We start from the raw sequence: 18,154 nt of genomic DNA on the forward strand, positions 1-18,154 counted from the left end.
TATAACGAGGCGCTGTAAAGCCTGATGTGTAATCGCTGGGAGGACGCCGTTTCTACAAAGCTCCAGTTCGATGGTCGACAATCGTGTATCTCCGATAGCAAATCCCTGCCTGCTTATGAGCCGAATTGAGGGATATGCCAAACGAGATCGTCCAAGGTTTGTTCTGTTGATGCTGCGCTGGCCATGAAGCGAGTATGCGGTCTAGAAACGCAGTAATTCCAAGATTTAAAATATCATCATGAAAAAGCTGAACAGATATGCGCCTGAAGTTGGATCCAAAGGACTGTCTTTATAGCTATCGAGAAACCGTGAACTGCAAATGTTAAGGCCTGCAAGAAAGGATCTCTGGTCAGGGAAAGACTATTCAGGCTGTCACTCGGGAGAGATTGACCAGCAGCGCGTACCGATCTGCTCCGATAGGAGAAATGACAGCCCCGACGTCAGCAGGAGACCAGCTTTGAGAAAAAGAAATAATGTTGAACTTAAAAAAAAGACAGCAAGTGAAGAAAAGGGGAGTGGAGTTGTATAGGATACCGCCTTGGTAATAATAATTATAATGCAGATGATAGCATCGGCGGTTCGCCGCCAAATTCTCGCTCGCCCATCTCCCCTGTCGCTCGGCTCTGGCCGTGGGCCGTTCCCGTAGAAGCACGCTGTATTTGGCTTTTGGTGCTGCTAAGTTTGCGCTGGGTTCCCAAAGCACATGATCTAGGGGCTTGGCGGTCTTTTGAAATAAAGAGCCCCACAGGCCTTTTCACTAGGCTTCGTCCGTCTTCCTTCTGCAGGTGGAAGGTCTCTTCACTTCTGGTGCGTGCGGTTCCCCCTAGTCGTGTTCTTCGCAACCTCCCCAGGAGCCTTTCTCTTCTCTTCATCCTGCAACAATCTCTTAGCTTCCACCTCAAAACGTTTTCTCTAGCCACGCATCTCGGTCAATCTCTGTGCCCCCATTTGATTCGTATCGGACTGTATCTATCGTCGTACATCTGCCGCAAGTGTTGACTGCCGCGATGTCTCGGTCCAGTGGAACCACCCTCTATGTGACTGGCTTCGGCCACGGTACTCGAGCTCGCGATCTTGCCTACGAATTCGAACGGTATGTCCTACTCGTCGATGCTGTGCGCTACTCGAACCCCGCGATGGTGCATCCCCGTTTTTTCTTCGCCCAAGCCTCGAGGTCTTGACATCGAAGCCGTTTACCCATACGTTCACAAATCTTCCTCGCTCGCTCGACGGCCTTGAGAATCACAGGCCAGCAACGACAGTTCTGACCGCATCGAACCCCTCCGTCCAGTGTCTGCCTAGCTGGCAAAACGATCCTTCCATTTCTTATGTTTCCTGTGTCCCTCATTATTCCCATATATTCCGTGTTTCCATTTCATCTGGTATCTAACTCGCCCTGTCCAGTTACGGCCGGCTTGTTCGCTGTGATATTCCTGCTCCACGCACCGCTTCCAGTCGACTGTGAGTACCTTCGTTCCGTGTTATACCTATGCTCTCCATTCTAAGTTTTCTTGTAGCTTTGCTTTCGTCGAGTACGAGAGCCGTCGCGATGCGGATGATGCCTATCACGAGATGCATAACAAGCGGATTGGACGTGATGATCTGTTGAAGATCGAGGTGAGAAACACGTAACGGAGAGTGTATTTTTGCAACTCTGACCAATTTGCAGTGGGCTCGCACTCCCCCATCTGCGTCTTGGCGCTTTGACTCGGGTCGGGATCGTCGACGTGACCGTACTCCTCCCCGTCGTGGACGGTCCCCCTCTCCTCGTCGTGGGCGTGGTGACTATTCTCCTCGCAAAGATGACCGTCGGGACCGTGACTATGACCGACGTGACCGTGACCGTGACCGTGAACGCGAACGCGAACGCGACCGTGAACGTGAACGTGACCGCTCCCGCAGTCCCGATGATCGCGACAGGGACATCAAAGATGACCGGGACAGACGCGACGATGACCGGGACAGGCGTGATGATGATCGTGAGAATGGTGCAAATGGTGATGACAGGAAAGGTCCAGTATACCCCATGACATGTGCTAGTTGATCCTGCTGACTTAAGTAGTTCCCTTGGATCCTCTGACTTCCGCTCACGATGAGCTTGATACTGCTGAGTAGGCCAGTTTGGATACTAGACGCCGCTCACATTGACCTACCATCCTGTCTTTCCCTGGTCAGGTCTTATTTAAGTGGCGCCTGCGGTTCCACTGATCTCACTTGATGGAGGTGATGTGCCAATTACTTGACCCTCAAAAAGTGCAGGAAAAGTGCTCCTTCTTTCCAGAAGGCTCTAGACTGGTATCCGAGCCCAGCGTTGTGTCATCCCTCCCCTTGTCTCTTTTTGTTTCCTTGCAACTGTCTTTTGTTTTTATTTGGCGGTGGTGATGGCAAGTTCTGCAGCCCCGCGAGGTTGATCTCTATTCGTCGACTGTGGTATTTATCTGGTCAGCAGCTCGATTCAAGCCGAACGAACGTCGAGCGAGCGTTTCCTTTTCCACTGCGACTTTCTGTCGTCCCTTGCCCTCGTCGATAAAAAGCAACGCCCGTCCTCCGTACTCGCAGAATTTAATATCAGAATCGAGAACATGACTTCCCCTCCCCGGTCGGACCCGTCGAATTTCGAATGAGCCAGCATATCGTTCCGGGAGTCGATCGTAGATTCGAATCCATAACTGTAGATGCATTAGGCATGTCCAAAGATGGTATCCATTGCTCAGTTGAATCTTTCCGGTCACCCCCAAGCCTTTGTATCGCAGATATAGCGTTGTGACACCTACTTTCTGCTGGGTTGGGAGAGTGTTATCCTGCACTCTGGGCGGGTTCCTGGACACTGTAAGAGACCGTCGGTTATCTAGCATAAGGGCTTCGAGTTTGACAAATGATCCTATCAGCCCTAAGTAACAAGTGATCGTGTCACAGCTTATCGCAACAGTCCAGTGCATGATCTAATTGACACGAGGCCTCTGGTGACTGTCCTTTGTAACACCAGGTGTCAACTGTAGATTGAGGTTCTATAACAATTTCTTCTAATATAATGTATCTGACTGCATACTGATTAGATCTCGTTGAGAGATTAGTCGTACTAGTAGTGGTAGGTGCTGAAGGTTCTATAGCTAGGCATATATGCAACCTCTGATAGCCCAATATTTAACATCGAAGACATTACATGCTGGGGAGTTACATCTGGTAAGACTTGGTAGGTTGCCCTGTTGTTTTGATACTGTTTTTAAAAATTCTAGACTGCTCTACATCTAACATATCTCACTAATCAGCTTGTCGAGAAATATTGCTTCTCTACATTAGTATGACCATATCAGAGGAGCTAGGGTTACTTAATAACTTCCTACCTCTGAAAATGACCCAGGTGGTGAGAATGCTAGCAGTGGATTCAAAAGCAGTGACAGAATGCTGACCAAATCAAGGTCCTACAAGACATCGTTTTTCATGTTTCGTCGATCTTTTCTACTAGTACTGTGTAGCCTACGTAGTCCGCGACATAGCTAAGCAACTGAGAGCCTGAGTTTGCCACACGGCCCCGCATGTCCTTCCGGTGGCTCCGTGTTTGGATCCATTCATCGGCATTGACGTCGGTCGGGATCATTTATATGGAAACAAGCTGCGGCGTTACCATGATAATGACAGTCAAGATTATCACAATTTGAACTTTCTAGCGACCCTGTACGGAATCCATTATACTATCCAGATGATTGGAAGAGCAAATCTTGCTGGTCAACTCAAAACATACGATCACAGCGAGAAAGGAGATTCTGCCTGTCGCATTCATTTGTTGTCTTTCTTCGACCACAGCCACTTGCTTGAACCATAGTTTGTAACTACTGACTCTGACTTCTTTTTATTCTCTCTGTAATATATATATTGATATATTGTACATACCTGCTCTGTCATTTACCTGGGGGGCGCGCTGGGAATTCCGGTATAGGTACCCTGTCGTGTCTTACAGAAACCATCCTCGAGCATGAACTCACAGCAGTCCGAGGATTCTCCGGTTGAGCTGCGCAGGCATCTATCAGACAACGCATACTCCTCAAACGAAGAACGTACCGCCCTCTCTGTGCCTAATCCTTCGGCAGGGAGTGACGGATTGGACCGGGATGGGATGTCAGACATTGCCGGAACACCAGATTCCTCCTTATCATCATCTGCACAGGATGAGACTGATTCTTTCTTGGATTCAAAAGTATCCGCAACGGTTAAGGGAGATCTAAGACCTAGACGTTCTGTTAACTTCGATTTCGATCGATCTCCCTCTAATCTTAGACGACGAAGCATCCCGGTCAAACTTGAGAAGACAGGACAGGCTGGTCGGTACCTCCTCACGGCAGATGATGCCGAGCTACGAAATATCTTGAGGCAGGGTATTGAGCGAGAAGAGTCCGGAAATATTAAGAAGCGGCGCTTTAAATATCGGGATCTCGTTTTTACTAGGCAGTTCACTGCTTTCGATCGTCAGAATCCGGCCAGCGCGTCTTCGCCTTTCCATGGCTTCTTTACTCTTTTCTGGCTTGGGGTGGGCCTCATGCTAATCAAAGTTGCTGCCAACAACTGGAGGATTTATGGGAGCGTGTGGGGTAAGAATGAGATTCTGAGGCTGATGTTCCACAAAGATGTCCTAGTGCTTGGGCTCACCGATGGGGTATTGTGCGGATCGACGATCTTCTGTCTCTTTCTCCAGCGAGCAATTGCAAAGGGGTTCCTGAGCTGGAACCGTTCGGGTTGGATTATACAGAATGTAGGTCCACATTGTCGTTGCCGAACAATTGTTATTTCCTTTCTTACCTTGCCACGTAATATTGGCTGACCCTGACTTTTGAGCATAAAACAAAGATATGGCAGAGCTTCTACCTTGGTGTCGTTATCTGGTGGACGTATCATCGAGACTGGCCATGGACACACACTGTGTTTATCGTACTCCATTGCCTAACTATGTTAATGAAACAGCACAGCTACGCATTTTACAATGGTTATTGTATGTTCAGTTAGTCCCTTTAATCCTGCGAGCACGAATTCCTAGAATGCTGATAGCAAATGCCAGTATCTGAGCTATACAGGAAGCGCAAATTATTGAAAGCTAAGCTCCTCGAACTTGAAAGTTTGGACACGGAAAATCCTGCGACACAATCCTCTTCACAGTTCGCTGCATCTTGTTTTGGTTCTCATGATTTGAGCAGTCTTCGTCACCGTCGGCATTCATTCCAAGGAAGGGATTCCCCTGAACACCGTGGTACCGAAAAGGAGATCAGCGCCGCGGCTGAAGCGATAGAATCTGGCGCACCTTTAGACTTTGAACAGATCCAGTCTTTCCAGCGCCTCATAGAATGGGAGATCGATTCATTGACGGAAGAATTAAAGGGGCAGTGCTTAGTGACTGATAATCACTATCCGAAAAACCTTACTATTGGAGATTTCTATGGCTTTATACCGCTACCCACGTTGATATACGAACTAGAATATCCGCGGCAGGAGAAGATCAATTGGGTGTATGTAGCAGAGAAGACTGCAGCTACGTTCGGTGTGATTGGAGTTATGATTGCTGTTTCTCAGGCGTGGATATATCCTGTTGTCATGTCCGCAGTGCAGATGAAGAAGGAGGGATTGACTCTGCACCAGAGGCTGAAGGAATTTCCCTGGGTGCTCAGCGACCTGATTTTCCCATTTATGATGGAGTATCTCCTGACATTCTACGTGATCTGGGAATGCGTTGTAAGTATCCAGTTGTCTTCTGATTTATCTATTCAAGGGTTAAATATCCCTCTGCTTGACTTTTTCACTGCGTCTTTTACAGTTAACAATCCTCCTACAGCTCAATGCTCTCGCCGAAATTACCAGATTCGCAGACCGTGGGTTCTATGCAGACTGGTGGAACTCCGTTTCTTGGGATCAGTTTGCGCGAGACTGGAATCGGCCAGTACATAACTTTCTCCTTCGCCACGTCTACCATAGTTCGATAAGTGCATTCAACCTGTCACGTTCAACGGCCACATTGGTGACATTTCTGCTGTCTGCTTGCATACATGAGCTCATCATGCTGTGTATCTTTCGACAGTTGAGGGGATATCTGTTAATGTTCCAAATGTTGCAGTTGCCCCTTGTCTCTCTCAGCCGAACAAGCTTGCTGCGAGGGCGGAGGACACTTGGGAATGTCATATTTTGGCTGGGGATCTTCACTGGACCGAGTCTTCTTTGCAGCCTCTACCTTATCATCTAAGTACCATACCGGAGCATCTTAACGATGTTTCCAGCTAGAAAATTGAAAATACCCGTATCATATAAAGCCCCAAAGAACCCAGAGGTGTCTTGGTTAACTAATATTACTTGTTGATAGCGAGATTTATCGCAAGTGGTGAGGTTTTCACAGGTACACATTGTCTCGGTGCGTTCTTCATCCCTTTCTCGATAGACCTTCAGCCATCCATGGATTGTTCTTCCACCATCCTAACTGGGCTTGGATTCTGACGTTTATTGTTCTTGACCTTCAAAATAGAGGTCTCAGGGGTCTTGTGAAACACGCTGGATTAAAGTTGCATATAGTCTCATAACCTGACTTTCTGGCCTTATCCATTGTACCAGACATACTATGTATGCCTACATGTGCATACCTGGAAATCCAGTCCACCGTGAATCCATGGATTATATGGATAGACCTTTCTAGACTGGTTGTGTTTAGACGCGACTTCTTTTCGCCGCGTAGAAATAATAATACTTGTGCCCGGCTAAGATATACAGTAGGTTGCTATATCTTTCGGCACCCCCTCCCCGCTGTCCAAACCACCAACCTTGCCGCTTTTGCTATATTATGATCTGGGCTAGCTTTGTCTAGGGTCTGTGACCCATCACAGTGTCTGGGTACCTCCAATAGCCTCAGAATCACATGGGTATAAAATAGCAATCCGCCAAGACAGTAGGTAGCAGGGGAGGGGGTAACAAAAGAAATGACACAGTACAGTACTGTTAATAACTGCTTAGCAGTAGGTACTTACCTAGGCACAAACTACTATGTATAGTACAGTGATGGACACTGTATGCAACGTAAATGTACATACATAGGTGCCTAACTACCTGCGTGCTTACCTAGGTAGTTATTGATAGTTCAACTATTATTCTATTAACTCAGCAGGTGACACCGCACCGGACTTCTACAGTAGTATTCAAATGTAGATTGAGGACCATAAAGATCTCTTATCAAGTTAGAATGGCATATCAAAGAATCCTCAGCATATTTTATTTATTCTTTATGTCAGAATAGAAAACAAGAGCTGCTGAGATTTACCAAATTTAGAACATGCATGACTCAGCAAGCTTAAACGCAACCTTCAAACCCCGCCTAACTCTGAACCCCTCTCATGGAAAATCCTCGATCAGTTCACCAATTCGCACCTAGGTGCTTAGCACTCGTGTATCTGTATTCTTAACTGTTATTCTATTGGACAATAAAAAATCAGACATGACATCTTACACACCTGCCCAGTGCTGTGTTGTGGGAGTCAAGCATGAGGGTGAGGCAAAGGGAGAATTCAAGCAAATTGGAGATGGTATATCATATACTGCTCTATTTCTCTTGTTTCCTTCGGCGGTCTTAATTGTTCGACCACCTTAGTGCCTTCTCTTGCACTGAGGGCTCAACATTAAGTGCTGATGTTTACATATCGCAGTGGATACCTATTTCTCGTATCCCGCTCACCGATCGACGAAACACGCTATTCTCATACTTACAGATGTAATCGGGCATCGATTCATAAATTCTCAGCTCATTGCGGACCAGTTTGCTGCAAACGGCTACTTTGTGGTTATGCCTGACCTCTTCCATGGGGACCCGGTCAAGCTGAACAGGCCGGCCGACTTCGACCTCATGGCTTGGCTCACTGGTCCCCCTGGTCACCTGCCTGCTAGAGTCGACCCGGTTGTTGACTCGGTGTTGAAAGAAATGCGAACGAATTTGAACTGTGAGAAAATAGGTGCCGTGGGCTACTGCTTTGGGGTATGTACTGTACATACCTAGGTGTTTGCCCAAGTTCGCATGCGGAACCTATCTTCCATTTAATGTCATGAGCCGTTATCCCCAGTTTCGGATTGGTACAGTTGAACTGAGAAGATACATAATATCAGGCTAAATACGTTGTCCGCTTTTTGAGACCAATGGGAAACAAAATTGATGTCGGATACGTCGCTCACCCCAGCTTTGTCGAAGCCGACGAGCTCAGTAGTATAAGCGGACCGTTGTCGATCACTGCAGCAGGTCAGCACTCACGTTTGGTGACGTTGGCGCCTCCCGAGAGTTCATTTAAATTGTGACAAGTAACTGACCGAAAACTACATGGTTCCTGAGAACAGAAACCGACTCAATTTTCCCAGCTGCAAAACGCTATGAGTCAGAAGAGATTCTCCGCAAGACCACTCAACCCTATCAAATCAACCTTTTCAGTGGGGTGGAGCACGGATTTGCTGTTCGTGCTGATATCACTAAGCCAGTGATCAGATTCGCAAAGGAACAAGCATTTTTGCAGGCGGTCCATTGGTTCAAGCAATACCTATGACTTCATGAAGCGGTCGACAATGTTACTTTCTACGGGACGCTCCATGTGATTTAGCTACCTCTAATCTCACCTCTTGTCTACTTTCGGAGGAGCAAAGGTGTACACAGGCAATCCCCAGCTTGACATTATACATTGACAATTCCAAAGGGTTCCAGAATAACATCACTCGACTGGGAAAACAATCTTTCATTCAGTCAATAGACCCGAAGTGTTTATGAAATTGGTATTACCGATTAGTGCCGCAAGATAATTGAGCAAGAGAAGTTCAATTTCACGCAATCATAACATAGGACAAAGTAAAAAGAATGGCAGGACAGCTCTACAGTACATCTCATCGATTGCCGTTGTTGTCAAAAATAGACAGGATGGGGGACCAGTTATCCACGTCTGACTGATATCAACATCTAACCACCGAACCCACATACTGATTTTGCTCGCTACATCTTTTCGTAAGTAGCCATGAGGGAGCCTGCGATAATTGTTAGCCTCGAAATATATCAAAAGCGCAATGACATCAACGATAGGCTGGAAGAATGGAAGACAACCAATGCTCCGGAGGGAGAGAAACTTACCGATAAAGGTGGTCACCAGGCGGGAGCGGACCTGGCAGATATCCTCGGGAACCAGCCAGATAGTTGCACCCATCTTTCTTGCTATACTAATGCTCAGCTTCGCGTTTGCGTACGCCTCGTCGGCGGTGCGACCTGGAGTCACAAGTTCGTAGTCAACGTAATTGCTTTTCATGCCATTAAGCACGTCAAGGAGGAAGAGACCAGTGCTGATGGACTGGTCTTTGAAGCTTCGTATTGTGGAGGATCGCCCGCCTCTGTGAGACATGTCATTCGCCCAACGAATCATCTCAGCATCTGTGATTTCACGCTTGCCCATCCGTTGTGCCAGAGAAGAAAGAGTGTTCGTGATATCCTTCCGCATTAACTGCCATACTAATCCGAGTGTCAAGGTACGCTGACCGTCAGTGATATCAGCACCTTGGATGCCCACGAGAGAGAAACGGTTATGCTTTCCCAGCTCGATGGCGTAGTTCGTATTCTCTACCGCTTTGAAGCGCATCATCTCCTCGCCTGACGCAGGGGGCCTATTCACGTGCCTCCAGTTGACAATGCCGGGAATGACTTTGTCATAAGCCTGCAGCAAGATAGTGCCATCTCGGAGATCGTCGAACAACGAATTCACTGCGGGCTGCACATCCAGAGAGTTCAACCAAAGTGTGAACACCCTGGCCTCACGCTCCCCTTCAGCATCGAAGTCTTCCACTTCGAGCTTGTCTTCTTCAGTAATAGGATCAAGGCCTGGGTGTGTATTGAACAGATTCGCGACAAACGCAAGATTAAGCTTCGGGTTACCAGCGACAAGCGACGTAGGCGTCAAGAACTTGCGACAATCTAGCTTTTCCGCATTCGACAACACCTGCTCAGCTCTCTGAAGCAGGTCCCTTGTCTGAAGAGGACTGCGGGAGCACAGCTCGGGAGCTAGTTGATTGAGCAGGACAGTATAATTTTCTCCATCTTTTACGTCGCTCGAGAAATTCGTGACTCTGCACGAAAAGATGAATAAATTCCTAGATCATGCTGAAGAGGAACAGGCAACTCACCTTCTATCCCATTTCGCATTTTTCAAGTGGTAGTTGAACCAGCGAAGTAATATCTGCTCCGGCGGTAGTCGAAGAAACTGGTCGAGCGTTTCATCGTCCTCCAATAGTCTGTAAAGTTCCGGATGAAGCTTGATATCGATCTTCCCCAAAAGACCACGGCGAATGATCTGCCAGATCAAGCCTAGAATGAGATGTTCTCGGACTTCGATAATGTCACCACTCCCGATATTGACAACCGAGCAGCCGATGCCTTTGGCAGAGTTGATTACGATATTGTTGTTCTCGGTCATATGAAACGCATTCAACTGGCGGATTTTCTTGCCGGGTCTATTCAAAACACGCTCATCGATCGTATCTGGTACACTGTCGTTGATGAGTTTGGCAAGCACCAAGCCATCCTTGCATTTATCGAACATCTCAAAGGTATCTGTGGGGAAAGGCAGGAGGTGACCAATGTCCGGATCACCAGCAAGAACAGCATTTATGTGCCGTGTGAACTCGGTTCTCTCATCTTCATTGATGGTGTGCGTAACATTTTCAGAAGACCCTTGAACATGTATTTTCCCTCCAACGCTGCCCTTGGAGGCATGGCGAGGGGACGGCGCTCCATTGCCTGGCGTAGGGGCGGCTGCCCTAACTGGACCCCCGGAAAGTTTGCTCTGCGCGGAAACAGCACCAGCTCCACGAAGTTTGGCTATGAGCTGCGGCGCCATATTAGCTCTCTTCAAAGTATAAGGACACCGAAAGAGTACATACATCGACGTAGTCTTCAAGCTCCACACGTCGCGAGCTGTCGAGTTCCACCTCTTTTAATGCCTGGCGGACGACATCATAGGGCTGCCGTTCTGACTGCTGCGTGGCTTTGATCACAGTAGCTTCATCCAGGTAGCCTTTGTCATCAACATCTAACTTTCTAAAGGCGTCCTGAAGAGAGAAAATCTCGTGCTGGTCGAACTGCGGGTACTTCCTGTTTGTCAGAAGCAGACAAGGTCAGTATCAATGCAACAACAACAACAACAAGGGTTAGAGCAATGGGAACGCGGATGAGCTGATTTCGTAACAGGACCATATACTGGGAGAGATAACATACTTTTGAAGCTTGAGGACGTTCATTGTTGCTGCTGGAGAGTGTATTCGTGGTGGGGAGAGTGTGGCTTGGTGATTGAGATCGGTGGGGTTGTCCTTGAGGGTCTGAATGGCGCTCGATTGATCAAGTCTTTGGCTAGGCAGAAACGTTTCGAAATGTGAATCTGCCCGTTGACACGATGGAGAAAAGATCTGCCGTATTCACTGGATATTTGACTGCGCCGCTCCGGGTGCAGACAAGAGGCGCCAGAAAGGAAAGGGGCTGCCGCTTGTTCTCAGATCACTGTCCGCGCGTCCGTGCCTCGGAGACTGGGCAACCAGAATGAGCGTTGAGCCGGCAGAGAGTGAGAAAACTGGGGGACCTGGAACCGATGAAAGCTCGAAGAACAAAAGTGTAGAGCAATAGTGGAGAGAAGAAGTTGGCTGAAGATGCTTTTGGCTCTCCAGCTTCTTGTGCTCTTCGCTTCCCTGCAGCTGTGGCTGAGTGACCCGAGGACGCCGCGGGGGATTGGCCGCTGGCCGCTGCCCGATGATGTGATGTCGAAGCCGATCCGCTCTGGCTTACTCTGCAACGCCCCAGGTTTCGAGCACCTTACTCAAAAAGCCATCGGCACCCAGTCTATACCAACACGAGCTTCAATACGCTTCACGGTTTCTACTATCTTGTCTTTTCAACGTCATCGTTATCTGCGCACCGGTGCTGTGCAGTGCTGGCTTGTTTGAACTCGACATCTCGTTAGATTGATCTTACTACCGAGACGACGACATTCGAATCTTTCAGTCGCTCTTTCTACGTCAACTAATTTCCCATATTATATTAGGTAGCTCCATCCCTGCGGGTGCCCTCGGCTTCTACCCTGACGCATCCGCCGTTTTCTTCGCTGGGCCAGACAGCATCTGACACGATTGAGCCGCGCCCAGCAGTTGTTCACCTGGCTAATTGAATAGGCTGCAAAGAGAAAAGTGACGCCCCTCGTTGAGGTTCGCTTCCTTACCTGCGCTGAGATTGCTAGCGACCCTGGCAGTCGCTTGCTTATCTCGCATTGGTCCGTCTATCGTCTCTTCTCCGGGTTCGCCGGAGGACGATGCCAGGTGCAGAGCAGAAAGGTTCTTTTCTTGGAGCAATCTCCCCATGGAACATCTCCCGGAGTACAACCCCCCAGCCTGGTGCAGCCGACCCTGTTGACAGAAGAGATGTTCTACAGCGATCCAGAGGCGAAGATCACACGATTACTCGCAGACATAGGCTTAGCCTCCGTCATTATCCTAAAGATTGTCCTCCTTTGAGGCCCAGATGGTTTTACGCCGTGGATACTCCCAAGTCGAAACCGGTATTTGCAGATCAGAAGAAAGACAGCTCTAAACCTCTACCTCCACCTAAGAAGTTTGTTCCCTTCTCGGTTAAGGATTCCCAGTCGATCGAGGCTGCCTTCCAGCACCTCGCAGATGAAGAGGATGCCAATGATGCAACTGAACGTAAAGATCATATAAGGGAGGCGGAACGAGATTCTGTCAAAGTCCCTGTCAATGAAGATTACCTCTTTGACGTCGACGTGAAGCGGAGGGAGCTTAGTCCGGCGTACTGGCTCGGTCCCGTGTACGAAGTGCGCCGGGGAACTTGGTTCTTTCAAGAAGGATCTACACTTAAACCCTGCGACGAAAATCTAGCTACTCAGCTAGAAGAAGGCTTCCTTAAAGTGAAACCGTGGCGGTTCCATGACCAACAGAAGCCAAGGTCCCGGCCTACATCGACTTCGGTTGTAAACGAGTCAGGGAAACTCGCTGACAATTCCAGCTGGCTTCCGGGTACATCTCAGCCCAGAGCCGCGGATGCTTCCCACAGTGGCGAACATACTGCTGGAGATACGGCGTCGACTTCCGTAAATGAGCGTCAAAGTTATCGCCTCTTTGGTGCTTATATGAACAGCACAGTTACTTATCACGATTCGTCGACAGCATGGTTGACTTATGATGACTTTATGTCCCGCATGAGCAGTACAGTATATCAAAGATTTGGCGGTGTTCCTGGCACGAAGGTCGTTCGCGGCTTCAGTGAGCAGAAACGGCCTAAAGAGGCGACCGAAACAAAAGGCGCCGACTCGAGGTCTTGCGGTCAAGGAAAATCGAGGGAAGAATCTTCAGTGGGAATTTCTGAAAGAGATTCTACAAAGCCCAAAGGGAATTCCGCACCGGACTCTTTGTCTTCCTCCACCCCTGGTGATCAAGTGTCACAGATAGAGAATGCTACCGAAGAACAGCACAGAACATTTGAGAAAATGTCGTCGTTGACTGGTGAACGACGAGATACCGCTGAGCTGGAAGAAGCAGCCCGTAGGCAGGAGGAAAAGGAGATGGAGGACTCAAGAGAAGCCGATGGCGAAGAAAGAGGAAGGGAAATCGATCACCTAGTTCTTGTCACTCATGGGATTGGTCAGCGGCTCGGGCTGCGACTAGAGAGTATCAATTTCGTGCATGATGTAAATGCCTTGCGAAAGACCATGAAGAGCGTGTATGCGGCCTCACCTGATTTACAGGCACTTAATTCCTCATTTCCGGACAGTAATAAAAACTGTCGAGTTCAAGTTCTGCCTGTGTAAGAAACTCCCTTTTCATGTTGAGCTTGTCTAGCATCTACTTTGGATGTCTTGCCGTTCCGACAGCGGGCTGAAAGACTAACACGAGTTAGGTGTTGGCGGCATCTACTTGATTTTCCAATGCAAGGAATTAGGCAGAGTCGCAAGGAGCTTGATCTTGCTGATGCCGATAATCTTGCCGCTGAGGATGAGCAATACCCCAGTCTAGCCGATATCACGCTTGAGGGTGTGCCTGCAGTCCGAAATCTCATTTCTGATTTAGCAATGGACGTGCTTCTCTATCAAAGTGCCTATCGTGAGCATATTGCTGCTATAGTCCAACAAGAATGCAATCGGATTTTTAACCTTTTCAAGAAACGCAACCCATCCTTCCGGGGTTCGGTCAGTCTCTGTGGCCATTCACTTGGGAGTGCCATCCTCTTTGATATTCTATGCCATCAGCCGAGCAATCCGGCCTCTGCTCAACGTGCGGGTGCCGCGACTAAGAACAAATCCGATACATCATCACGAGAGGTAGGCTCCTTCCCTCTCGATTTCGAATGTGAGGAGTTCTTTTGCTTGGGTTCGCCTATTGCCCTCTTCCAAATGTTGAAAGGGAAAACTATTGCCGGACGCACATTTTTGGGCACAGATTCTATTCAAAGTCCTCTAGACTTCGACGGCGAGCGTCAGTCTTTCACGGGGACTTCGACTTCTGCAGACCGTTCCACAAATGCAGCTTCGGGACATACTTTTGAAGGTGTGCTTCCTACTGTGTCTTCCCCCAAGTGTGCACAGCTGTATAATATCTTCCATCCTTCTGATCCGGTAAGTTATCGTCTTGAGCCGCTCATATCGCCGGCTATGGCTACACTGAAGCCACAGCCTTTGCCATCTGTCAAAAAGAGCATTTGGACGGCATCAGGCCAAAGTCTTTCGAATATTAGCACTCGCGTTGGTCAAAGTGTGGGATCTCTTTGGACCAATTTTACGTCCGGCGTTGCTAGCAGCCTGCTGAACCGAAGTTTGGGGCTGAGTACAGAGGATACGCCGTCTCAGGCATCATCATCATCATCATCAAGCTCTGGTGTTTCGCATTCGCAACATACTAAAGTTGCGGCGACTTCAGAGGCACCTAGCGATGGACGCGACCCTTCTAGTTCTAAGGAAATTAATTCAAGGAAAGATGAGGACAACGTTCCAACCTTGATTGACACAGAGCTGGAGACGCTTTTTGATGGCTTCCGGAAAAAGAGAAATGGCCAAAAGAGGGGCGCCTCGGGGGCTTCCGAGAATACTCTTGAATGGTTGGAAGCTGAAGACCGTACGAAAAAACTCAAAAACGAGGAGGCCAAAGTGAGAGCATTGAATTCTAATGGGCGAGTGGACTATAGTGTGCAAGAGTAAGATACTACCCTGCATATACCGGGCAGGCTTTGGATCCCTAAGTAGGTATACTATTGCTGTAGGACGGACTGCTGATCAGATGAGTTTAGGGGGGCTTTCGACATATCATTGATTGCAAGTATTGCCAGCCATCTTTCTTACTGGGCTGACGAGGATGTGAACCATTTCATGCTCTCACAGATGCTGTCCAGGACACGCAGACGCAGACACAGTTAACTCTGAGTTGGTTTTCCCTATCTTGGTGTGTCTGTGATCTGTGAGGTGACTGACTTATTTTAAGTTTAGCCCACAAATGATGAAGATTGTCCTTTGTGTAATGAACCATCTTCAGGAAAGATTTTTATTATGGTAAACAAGCAAGAATTGTCAGTGCTTGGCAAATGAAACAGAAGCAAAAAAAAAGGCATTTAATAAATGCTAAAGAGAATAGTTGTAGTACAGACACATGTATTGTAGTATTTAGATGTCTATATGAACCTATCAAATCTTTGTTTGATCTATCCAGCATTCTGAAAGAGTAGACCTTTGACATGGATATGACCTTCTTAGCAGGCTATTGTGACGGCGCGGCAGACACCTAGGCGGTAAGGTAGGCGGTGTTGAGCATTCCTTTGTCTCTGGGATACTGCCGGTCCTACTTGCCTATATACCTCAAGTTACGCAAAGCCCTGCGAATTCTTTCCTTTCTTTCCCCCTCATGCTTTCGATTCTGTATGACAAGCTACCATAGTTTTAGCTAATAATACTATGACTGAGCGCCGTCACAGCTATAATGTCTGAGTGGCATACATATTAGTATCGGTTTTCATCAAAAGCCTTGTTGTAAGTGACAAATGTTCCCAGCTTAAGCCTATTGAGACTGTTTTTAGCATGTTCAAAGGAAGAGCAAAAAAGGCTTGGAATTTCAATGTGACTTAAGATAATGATCTTAATTTATTCTAAGAGAACTGATGCATATGCATTTTTTGGCTTCTATGGACAGACAACAGCTATTGTAACAGATAGGAGCATGAATTCTCCAGGTACTTGGGCAGTGCTTAGCTTGAGCGTGCAAATGATAAGATCAATTGTGCTACATGGGCTTAATGCCGGGATTACCACTCCTTCGAAGTTGAATTTAACGGCATACCGAGGCCTCAACCTTCTACTACTCGGTAGTGTACCAGGTAGGGCTCTACTCCATTTCTATGGAATAGGAATGGTAACTTGACAAATACAGGACAGTAGAAGTAGTGCTCCTGCGTTCCGCACTCTGTGCAGTTAGACATTATTGTAAGCTTACAAGCTTAGATGTTTAAAAGCATCATACTATACAAGTGCTTTTGCACCTTTGGAGCTTGTGAAGACTGTGCCCGCAGTATACAGCATAGATGAAAGCTCAAGAGGGCTGCGGCGGCAACTGCAATATCAATATATTCTTGCTCATCACAAGTACAGCATTGTGCTGTATCTGTATCTTTCGGCACCCTGATCTCCTTGGATTCCCTGGCGCTCAGAGACATCTCCACCTGGTCCCGGGCCGGCACTCGGCCAGTGGAGTCTGGCCATGCCGAAAGGAGGCGAGCTTAAGCAGGACAGGGATAGTGCAAAATTATCGACCGCCCGGTCAAATGATCTTCCCGGTCCGGGCGCTCTCCAACTTCAGATTCACCGATTTTTTTTCTCTCCTTTTTTTTGCCATCGTCTCCCTGCACATCCTGGTTTTGTCGACTATTCCACACACCAGTCTTGGTAGTGAACTGTGTGATCATGCTCATCCTTGTCTGTTCGTGGCTCAAATTATCTCTATCACCGACTAGCATCGATTGCTACATGGCCAAATTACAGTAGGCCGGAAGGTTTGGAAGGCATAGGACAAACCCTCATCTTTTCCATTCCCTCTAATACTGCAATTTACGACACTGGAAAAGAGCCTCTAGATGCGATGTCGCAGGTTGTCATTGAAATTTAAAATACCCTCTTTGGTGTCCCGATGCTTCCATAACAGGGGTGGCATTGCATCAGATGGTATTGATTTCAACCATGCCAGTGCATATTTACAGATATCCATCAAATGCAACAATTAGAAACTAACTTAAGATAGCGCTGGAGTTCGGACAAGGTTGGCAAGACCCTGGCACTAACAACCGCAACTATTTCGGAAGGAACTGAGTCTGGGGATCTTCTTCGTCTCCCAGGGATTTTGTACTAAGGAGTCAGGCAATAATGAGTTGCTCAAAAATGATCTGCAGTCACATTTGGCATTTTGCACATGGCAGACCCTTAGAGCCCGCCATCTTCTTTGCATCTGGCATGAATGCATGTTCTTTGAATGCCTGGATTCACTCGGATAGCGGAGATCAAGGTCCCATTCTGCTAGCTTTAGATGCCTCGCTGACTTCACAAAGCAAGCGAGGAAATGATGAATGGGTATATTTATGTATCTTTGTCAATTGTTACTTCCGTGTTCTACACAATGGCCTCTTGCTATTGAAGTCTAAATATACGGCAGTAGTAACATTATTATGTACTATTTACTACACACTTACAGGTGCTGTACTATTAATAGTATGTTGGGTCACCAAACTGTAGAATCTGTGGCAAGGAGACCCTAGGGGCCAGCGGTCAGGTTGTCCCGAAAAGAAAGGTACAAGAACCACTGTGGCCGCCTTTAGAAAAGCGTTTCTCAAGAAAAGAGACAGCAAGCTGTTTATCTGATTTTGGAAAAATCAAAATTTGATTACAATAAAGCATGGCACCTCATTGCTGTCTGATGAAAGTTTGGCGTCTGCGGCTTGCACCATGGTCAAGTAAGGCGAAAGGCTGAGCCGCCAGGGTTCTGGAACATCAACAACCCTCCCATGTTCTCTCTCATACAGTCCAACATCACCCTTGCTTTACCCACCACTCCTGATCCAGATTGTAACGTACTCAACGCATCTCTTCTA

General features: G+C 47.7%; 5 protein-coding genes across 5 annotated transcripts; 4 read left to right on the plus strand and 1 right to left on the minus strand.

Annotated features, from left to right (window-relative positions):
* Positions 1-1,007: 1,007 nt before the first annotated feature.
* VTN00DRAFT_2474 (uncharacterized protein) lies at positions 1,008-2,115 on the plus strand (the record flags this gene model as incomplete). Its single annotated transcript, XM_069428693.1, has 5 exons — positions 1,008-1,093; positions 1,405-1,461; positions 1,518-1,617; positions 1,670-2,012; positions 2,063-2,115. The coding sequence occupies 5 exons, from the start codon at positions 1,008-1,010 to the stop codon at positions 2,113-2,115; spliced, it is 639 nt and encodes a 212-aa protein (XP_069283523.1).
* Positions 2,116-3,973: 1,858 nt separating this feature from the next.
* On the plus strand, positions 3,974-6,362 carry VTN00DRAFT_2475 (uncharacterized protein; the record flags this gene model as incomplete). The annotated part of the gene is made up of 5 exons (XM_069428694.1): positions 3,974-4,747; positions 4,843-4,984; positions 5,051-5,718; positions 5,819-5,898; positions 6,341-6,362. 5 exons carry the CDS (start codon positions 3,974-3,976, stop codon positions 6,360-6,362), a joined length of 1,686 nt encoding a protein of 561 aa, XP_069283524.1.
* A 1,097-nt stretch (positions 6,363-7,459) lies between these two features.
* Positions 7,460-8,549, plus strand: VTN00DRAFT_2476 (uncharacterized protein; the record flags this gene model as incomplete). Its single annotated transcript, XM_069428695.1, has 4 exons — positions 7,460-7,547; positions 7,668-7,993; positions 8,122-8,251; positions 8,347-8,549. The coding sequence occupies 4 exons, from the start codon at positions 7,460-7,462 to the stop codon at positions 8,547-8,549; spliced, it is 747 nt and encodes a 248-aa protein (XP_069283525.1).
* A 437-nt stretch (positions 8,550-8,986) lies between these two features.
* VTN00DRAFT_2477 (uncharacterized protein) lies at positions 8,987-11,274 on the minus strand (the record flags this gene model as incomplete). Its single annotated transcript, XM_069428696.1, has 5 exons — positions 8,987-9,018; positions 9,122-10,104; positions 10,162-10,862; positions 10,918-11,128; positions 11,252-11,274. The coding sequence occupies 5 exons, from the start codon at positions 11,272-11,274 to the stop codon at positions 8,987-8,989; spliced, it is 1,950 nt and encodes a 649-aa protein (XP_069283526.1).
* A 1,058-nt stretch (positions 11,275-12,332) lies between these two features.
* VTN00DRAFT_2478 (uncharacterized protein) lies at positions 12,333-15,227 on the plus strand (the record flags this gene model as incomplete). The annotated part of the gene is made up of 2 exons (XM_069428697.1): positions 12,333-13,840; positions 13,934-15,227. The coding sequence occupies 2 exons, from the start codon at positions 12,333-12,335 to the stop codon at positions 15,225-15,227; spliced, it is 2,802 nt and encodes a 933-aa protein (XP_069283527.1).
* Positions 15,228-18,154: the final 2,927 nt, after the last annotated feature.

Source organism: Thermoascus crustaceus, assembly GCF_041956765.1.
Source record: "Thermoascus crustaceus strain CBS 181.67 unplaced genomic scaffold VTN00scaffold_10, whole genome shotgun sequence".
NCBI classification, from domain to species: Eukaryota; Fungi; Ascomycota; class Eurotiomycetes; order Eurotiales; family Thermoascaceae; genus Thermoascus; species Thermoascus crustaceus.